The sequence below is a fragment of the Elephas maximus genome, chromosome 2, assembly GCF_024166365.1.
Source record: "Elephas maximus indicus isolate mEleMax1 chromosome 2, mEleMax1 primary haplotype, whole genome shotgun sequence".
In the NCBI taxonomy this organism is placed as follows: Eukaryota; Metazoa; Chordata; class Mammalia; order Proboscidea; family Elephantidae; genus Elephas; species Elephas maximus.
Genome location: NC_064820.1, coordinates 207,189,878 through 207,198,174, shown reverse-complemented (window position 1 = coordinate 207,198,174; position 8,297 = coordinate 207,189,878). Strand labels below are relative to the sequence as shown.

Genomic DNA, 8,297 nt, shown 5'->3' with positions numbered 1-8,297 from the left:
ATGGAAAGGGTTTTTTTTTTTTTTTTTTTTTGAAGGCAAACATTTGGTTTATTTCAGTAGGCAAACAAAATGTTGACAGCCTACTATATGAGTCAGCAGAAGAGATATGCAAGACAGATGAGATAGAATGATACATCAGACAGGAACCTACCTCCAAATAGGGTGGCCAACAGTCCTGATTTGTTCAGAGCTGACTGTGGGGTTCTTGAGTTTCTGGGCTTTCATTTTTAAAGCCCGAACAGTCCCAGGAGGACAGGGACAAGCTGGTGATCCGACCCTCAAAAGTCAAGTGAGAAAACCAGATATGCAAATTCAATTAAATATGCAGTAATTTCAATGACATTTCTGTATCAACACCCTTGTTCATCATTGTAATAAACCAGTAAACCAGCCACCCTTGAGTTGGCTCCAGCTCATAGTGACTCCATGTGTGTCACAGTAGAACTGCACTCCAAAGAGTACTTCAGAAGAAAGGTCTGGTGATCAAATTTCAAAAACATCCAACATTAGAAACCCTATGGAGCATAGGTCTGCTCTGACACACACTGGGTCTCCATGAGTCAAAGTTGACTCAAGGGTAATTGATTGTAAGGTTATAGTAAGGTTATCATAATGACTGTTGGGCTCCTGGGGGAGAAACCACATGTCTGTGTGAAGGGTCTTGCATTTTTTACTTAATTCTCACAAAAAAGAAGCATTAGGATTAAATGCCTGTGGAATCTGAAGCCTGTGGGTAACGATGTTGTCAGCACCTAGAAAGGCCACTGCTCCCCTCTCTTCCTGGGGCTGCTTCAATTCCTTCCAATCCAGTCTCCTACATGTATATTTGCTTTAAACTCTCTGCTCACCCAGGAGTATCCTGTGTAATCTCTAAAACACACATGAGATCATTCCACACTTTACTGGCATCTCATCTTACCCAGAACCAAATATAAATCCTCATCATAGCCTGACATTTCCCACATAAATGGCCACATGTCGTACACCATTCCTTCTTTTTTTATATATATAATTTTTATTGTGCTTTAAGTGAAAGTTTACAAATCAAGTCAGTTTCACACAAAAACCCATATACACCTTCTACACACTCACAATTACTCTTCCCCTAATGAGACAGCCCGCAATTTCCATCCACTCTCTCTTTTTGTTTCCATTTCGCCAGCTTCTAACCCCCTCCACCCTCTCATCTCCGCTCCAGGCAGGAGATGCCAACATAGTCTCTAGTGTCCACCTGATCCAAGAAGCTCATTACTTACCAGCATCCGTCTCCAACCCATTGTCCAGTCCAACCCATGTCTGAAGAGTTGGCCTCGGGAATGATTCCAGTGCTGGGGCAACAGACGGTCTGGGGGCCATGACCACCAGAGCCCTTCTAGTCTCAGTCAGACCATTAAGTTCTGGTCTTATGAGAATTTGGGGTCTGCATCCCACTGCTCTCCTGCTCCCTCAGGCATTCTCTGTTGTGTTCCCTGTCAGGGCAGTCATCGGCTGTAGCCAGGTACCATCTAGTTCTTCTGGTCTCAGGATGATGTTGTCTCTGGTTCATGTGGCTCTTTCTGTCTCTTGGGCTCGTAATCACCTTGTGTCCTTGGTGTTCTTCATTCTCCTTTGATCCAGGAGGATTGAGACCAATTGATGTGTATTAGATAGCTGCTTGCTAGCGTTTAAGACCCCAGATGCCACTTTTCAAAGTGAGATGCAGAATGTTTTCTTAATAGATTTTATTATGCCAGTTGACTTAGATGTCTCTTGAAACCATGGTCCCCAGACCCCTGCCCCTGCTACTCTGGCCTTTGAAGTGTTCAGTATATTCAGGAAACTTCTTTGCTTTTTGTTTAGTGATTGACCTATTAAATTTTAACTACATGATTACAGGGGCTTGTATGTTTTAATCACCAGTGCATCTCAGTACCAACAGCACTGTAGTAAAATAGAAAATTGGCCAACATTTTCTTTTTTAAATAATTTTTATCGTGCTTTAAGTGGAAGTCTACAATTCAAGTCAGTCTCCCCCATATAAACTTATATACACCTTACTACATACTCCCATTTACTCTCCCCCTAATGAGTCAGCCCCCTCCCTCCTTCCAGTCTCTCCTTTCCTGACCATTTTGCCAGTTTCTAACCCCCTCTACCCTCCCATCTCCCCTCCAGACAGGAGATGCCAACATAGTCTCAAGTGTCCACCTGATGCAAGTAGCTCACTCCTCATCAGCATCTCTCTCCAATCCATTGTCCAGTCTAATCCATGTCTCATGAGTTGGCTTTGGGAATGGTTCCTGTCCTGGGCCAACAGAAGGTTTGTGGACCATGACCACCAGGGTCCTTCTAGTCTCAGTCATGCCATTAAGTCTGGTCTTTTTATGAGAATTTGGGGTCTGCGTCCCACTGTTCTCCTGCTCCCTCAGGGGTTCTCTGTTGTGTTCCCTGTCAGGGCAGTCATCAGTTGTGGCTGGGCACCATCTAGTTCTTCTGGTCTCAGGATGATGTATTCTTAGTTCATGTAGCCCGTTCTGTCTCTTGGGCTCATAATTACCTTGTAAGCTTGGTGTTCTTCATTCTTCTTTGATCCAGGTGGGCTGAGACTCATTGATGCATCTTAGATGGCCGCTTGCTAGCGTTTAAGACCCCAGACACCACACTTCAAAGTGGGATGCAGAATGTTTCCTTAATAGATTTTATTTTGCCAGTTGACTTAGATGTCCTCTGAAGCCATAGTTCCCAAACCCCTGCCCCTGCTTTGCTGGCCTTCGAAGCATTCAGTTTATTCAGGAAACTTCTTTGCTTTTGGTTTAACCCAGTTGTGCTGACCTTCCATGTATTGAGTGTTGTCCTTCCTTTCACCTAAAGTATTTTTTATCTACTATCTAATCAGTAAATAACCCTCTTCTACCCTCCCTCCCTCCCCCCTCTTGTAACCTCAAAGGAATGTGTTCTTCTCAGTTTAAACTATTTCTCAAGATCTTATAATAGTGGTCTTATACAATATTTGTCCTTTTGCAGCTGAGTAATTTCACTCAGCATAATGCCTTCTGGGTTCCTCCAAGTTATGAAATGTTTCATAGATTCATCATTGTTCTTATCGATGTGTAGTATTCCATTGTGTGAATATACCATAATTTATTTATCCATTCATCCATTGATGGACACCTTGGTTGCTTCTGTCTTTTTGCTATTGAAAACAGAGCTGCAATAAACATGGTGTGTAAATATCTGTTCGTGTAAAGGCTCTTATTTCTCTAGGATTTATTCCAAGGAGTGGGATTGCTGGGTTGCATGGTAGTTCTATTTCTAGCTTTTTAAGGAAATGCCAAATCGATTTCCAAAGTGGTTGTACCATTTTACATTTCCACCAGCAGTGTATGTGTTCCAATCTCTCCACATCCCCTCCAACATTTATTATTTTGTGTTTTTTTGGATTAATGCCAGCCTTGTTGGAGTGAGATGGAATCTCATTGTAGTTTTAATTTGCATTTCTCTAATGGCTAATGATTGAGACCGTTTCCTCAGGTATCTGTTAGCTGCCTGAATGTCTCCTCTATAGTGAAGTGCATGTTTGTATCCTTTGCCCAATTTTTAATTGGGTTGTTTGTCTGTTTGTCATTGAGTTTTAGCAGATTCATGCAGATTTTAGAGATCAGGCGCTGGTCGGAGATGTCATAGCTGAAAAATTTTTCCCAGTCTGTAGGTGGTCTTTTTACTCTTTTGGTGAAGTCTTTAGATGAGCATAGGTCTTTGATTTTTAGGAGCTCCCAGGACCTTTCTCTTTATCATTTTAAAAAATGTTTTGTAGTCTGTTTATGCCTTGTATTAGCACTCCTAACATTGTCACTATTTTTTCTTCCATGATCTTTATCGTTTTAGACTTTATGTCTTTGATCCACTTGGAGTTAGTTTTTGTGCATGGTGTGAGGTATGGGTCCTGTTTCATTTTTTTGCAAATGGATATCCAGTTATGCCAGCACCATTTGTTAAAAAGACTATCGTTTCCCCAATCAACTGACACTGGGCCTTTGTCAAATATCAGCTGCTCATATGTGGATGGATTTATATCTGGGTTCTCAATTCTGTTACTGGCCAAAATTTTTGAATTAAATAATGCATCATGTTGTTAATGATGACAATCTCTCTCTGTTAGATCATCAGATTTTTTTTTCTACAAAGTTGAACAGCTGATGACTCCATCTGAATGCTACCATCCCAACTAGAATCCTCATCCAATGACATCATGCATCTATCATTTTTCCTGATGTTCTGTTTTTTTTTTTCACTGTTAGTATTTGTCAAGGAGATAACTAAGAAATGTATCCATTTTTCTGCCATGAACTCACAATTTTAGTCATACTTATCAAAGTTACATGAAATAGCATTTGATTTTAAGTTACTGAATGTGAAGAATTATTACAAACCATACATTGTTGATCTTTCCTTTTTAAAAATCAGTAAATTAATCCAAGATTACTTCTCAAACTGATACCCAGGAAAGAGTGAATGCCATATCAAGGTTCTCCCATCAGACAGAAGTGTATAAGGGAAGGCAGAAAATCCCACACCTAGACTGGGTTAAGGAGGGAAGTGCATCTACAGTAAAAATACAAGAAGTGTCATAGTAAAAAATTATGTTTGTTTAGGAGACTGAGTTCAGGAAAAAACAAATTACAGAAATTGAGGTGACATAAATAAAAAAAGAGAATGTATAAAAAAAATTGAGTTACCATATTCCCAGTGAAAGTTTTGGGAATAAAAAATAGAAAAATTCATCAGAAAGGAACATTCCTTTACTTTCATCTCTTTTGATTTCATTATTCTACATGATTAATATTTGATTCAATTTCATTACATTACATAATGAGGTACTAAGATAATTGCAATCATATGTAATCTCTAAATCAATGTAGAAGACAGGGTATACATCTCATATCTGCTTTCCTAGTTGAACAGCTTTGCAACTGTCTGACTCTGCTGTCATCTACTATATGAAAACCAAACTACAGAAAGAGAAAATGAATGCCTTGTTCAGTCTCCATGTGGGTCCCTGGGTGGTGAAAACAGTTAAGGAGGTAGACCGTTAATCCAAAGGTTAGAGGGTCAAGTCCACCCAGAGGTGTGTCAAAGAAAGGCCTGGTGATCTACTTCCAAAAAATCACTCATGGAAATCTCTATGGAGTACAGTTCTGCTCTGACACATGTGGGATCCTTGTGAGTCAGAACAGACTCCTCAGCAAAATTTTTAATTATTTTTTTCAACTCAATATGCTTCAACCTAGCTGCAAATAGGGAATAAACCCCAATCTCTTGCAAAAGGTCAATTATTATGCAATTTAAATTGAGATAAATTAGGCACTATGCACAAAGCTATTTACCAAACAGTAGGTAATCTTTGGAAACCCTGGTAGCCTAATGGTTAACAGCTACAGCTGCTAACAAAAAGGTTGGCTGTTCAAATCTACTAGGTGTTCCTTGGAAACCATATGGGACAATTTTACTCTGTTCTATAGCGTCCCTATGAGTGGGAATTGACTCGATGGCAACGAGTTTGGTTTTGGGTTTAAGTAATCTTGGAATTTGAAAAAAGTAGAAATTTGAAGCAAGAACAGATGCGAATTTGTATTCCACTGTTAATTCTATTTGAGAAAGTTGTCATATCTATGAATACTACTTTCTTTGTTCAAAAAAAGTGGATATTTATGCCTAAATTTACAGAACTTGGGGGTGGCTTATAACAAAGGAGGTAAAGTGAACAAATTCCTATGTATCTAAGAGCTTCCAATTTATCCTAGTTATCAACTTCCTACCCCTTATTCTGTTTCCCTTATCATACTATTTATTGATGGGGACAGTGGAAAAAAAAAACGAAAAAAATGTATGTTATAGAATCTGTGACTTTATCACATGTACTTTATCTACATAAAGAAATGAAAGCTGTGTAGAAAAATCTATGCATTTAATTTCAAGTTCTGCAGGGCTTCAGAAAACAAAAACTTCAGTAGGGATGAGATAATATTCAAATAATATTTTATGTATAGTGTGAATTTAGTAGGGCATGAGAGAGCCCTCGTGGGTCAATTGTTAAGTGCTTGACTACTAGTCAACTAGTGGCTCCACAGGAGAAAGACCTGGTGATCTTCTCCTGTAAAAATTAGTCTAGAAAACCCTATGGGTCTCTTTTTCTCTGTTATACAGGGCTGCTATGATTTGAAAATCGACCTAACGGTATCTAACATCGGTAGGCGTGCAGTACCTTTACAGTTCAAGGACAGTGATTTCAAATGGTGGGTACATTTTTTAAAAAGGCACAAAAGTGATAGAGAACATAAGAGAGCAATAAGAGATTGTCTGGCTGGATTAGTGTCAGGGAGAGAAGGCCAGAAAGCAACACTGTAGAGGATATAGAATTTCAGTGTACCAGTTGCTGAGTCATATGTCAGTTATTATTGTAAATATGCCCTGTGCAGCTGACAGATGCTACGGCAACGCAGGATCTATACTGGCCAACCGTTAAGCACTTGGCTGCTAACAAAAGCTTGGCAGTTAGAATCCACACAGAGGTGCCTCAGAAAAAAGTCCTGGAGTTCTACTTCAGAAAAATCAGCCTCTAAAAACCCTGTGGAAAACAGTTCTGTTCTGACACACATGAAGTCACCGTGAGACAGTCAGAATTGACTCCACAGCAGCTTCTTTTTTTTTTTAAATGACTGCAACCCATTGAAAACCGTGTCTAATGGGACTGTCCAAGAGTCATTCCAAGGAGGGGAATACTTTAGTTGTTTATCTTTGTTGTATATGGTACATTAAATTTTATACTTAAAAACCACATTTATCTATGACTTGTTCACTTGCTTACCATATAATAATACATGGGGAAGAGTTTGGAACATTGAGTTCTGATACTGAATTCAACAAAAGCTGAAGAGGTGGAAAAACAAAAATTGATTCTAAACAAACATTAACAAATTCAAAATTCATCTTTATGCTCTTGTTTTGTCTAGCTTCTTTTATTGTTTGTTTTTTGTTTTTCTTTCAAGGAAATTAAAGCAATAAGTTTTCATGGAGAAATGGAATCAAACTTCAAATGATTTCATTTTGTTGGGACTTCTTCCCCCAAATCAAACTGGCATGCTGCTCTTGTTCCTTATCCTCCTTGTATTCTTTCTGTCCTCGGTGGGAAACTCAACCATGATTTTCCTCATTTGCATGGATTCCCGACTCCACACACCCATGTACTTCCTCCTCAGCCAGCTCTCTCTCATGGACCTGATGTACATTTCTACTATAGTCCCCAAGATGATACACAACTTCCTCTCTGGCCACAAAGGCATCTCTTTCCTAGGATGTGGCTTTCAAAACTTCTTCTTCGTGACAATGGCCGGTTCTGAAGGCTTACTCTTAGCCTCCATGGCCTATGACCGTTACGTGGCCATCTCTCACCCCCTGCATTATCCCAACTGTATGAGTAGAAGGATGTGTGTCCAGATGATCATAGGATCTTGGATCTTGGAGTCCATCAACTCTTCGGCACACACAGCTTATATCCTTCATATTCCTTACTGCCGGTCCAGGGCCATTGATCATTTCTTTTGCGATGTCCCAGCCATGGTGTCTCTTGCATGTATGGACACCTGGGTCTATGAGTACATGGTTTTTGTGAGCACAAGCCTCTTTCTCCTCCTTCCTTTCCTTGGCATCACTGCTTCCTACGGCAGAGTCCTTTTGGCTGTCTACCATATGCGCTCCAAAGAAGGAAGGAAAAAGGCCTTCACCACCTGTTCAACACATTTAACTGTAGTTACCTTTTACTATGCACCATTTGTTAACACCTATCTTCGGCCCAGGAATGTCCACTCACCAGCACAAGATAAGATTTTGGCAGTTTTTTACACCATCCTCACTCCCATGCTCAATCCTATTATTTATAGCCTGAGAAATAAGGAAGTCCTGGGGGCCATGAAAAGACTGTTTGGAGTATTTTCTTCCAAGAAAAAATAGTCATGGCTCTCCTTATTCCTTTTTTTTTTTTCTTCTTCATGTTGTTAAGAACATCCTAGTGCTGTTCAATAGAAATATAATAGAAGACACATGCGTAATTTTAAATTTTCTAGTAGGAACATTAAAAATTTAAATGAAAATGAAATTAATTAAAAATAATATATTTATGTAACCAAAACATTAGTAATATTTAACTAATATTATTTTTATCTACATTGATGTTAATTGTATATTATTACAATATATTCCATACATATATTATGCATGTAATATATATGTATACACTGCATTATATAGGAAACTCTGGTGGT

At 39.1% G+C, this 8,297-nt stretch overlaps 1 protein-coding gene across 1 annotated transcript; it reads left to right on the top strand.

The window, feature by feature from the left end:
• Nucleotides 1–7,047: 7,047 nt before the first annotated feature.
• On the top strand, nt 7,048–7,986 carry LOC126070459 (olfactory receptor 2L13-like). Its single transcript, XM_049874661.1, has one exon. The coding sequence runs from the start codon at nt 7,048–7,050 to the stop codon at nt 7,984–7,986; it is 939 nt and encodes a 312-aa protein (XP_049730618.1).
• Nucleotides 7,987–8,297: the final 311 nt, after the last annotated feature.

Bases quoted from the DNA above. Each gene is read 5' to 3' on its own strand.
- LOC126070459 (XM_049874661.1), top strand. From the start codon at position 7,048: ATGGAGAAATGGAATCAAACTTCAAATGATTTCATTTTGTTGGGACTT.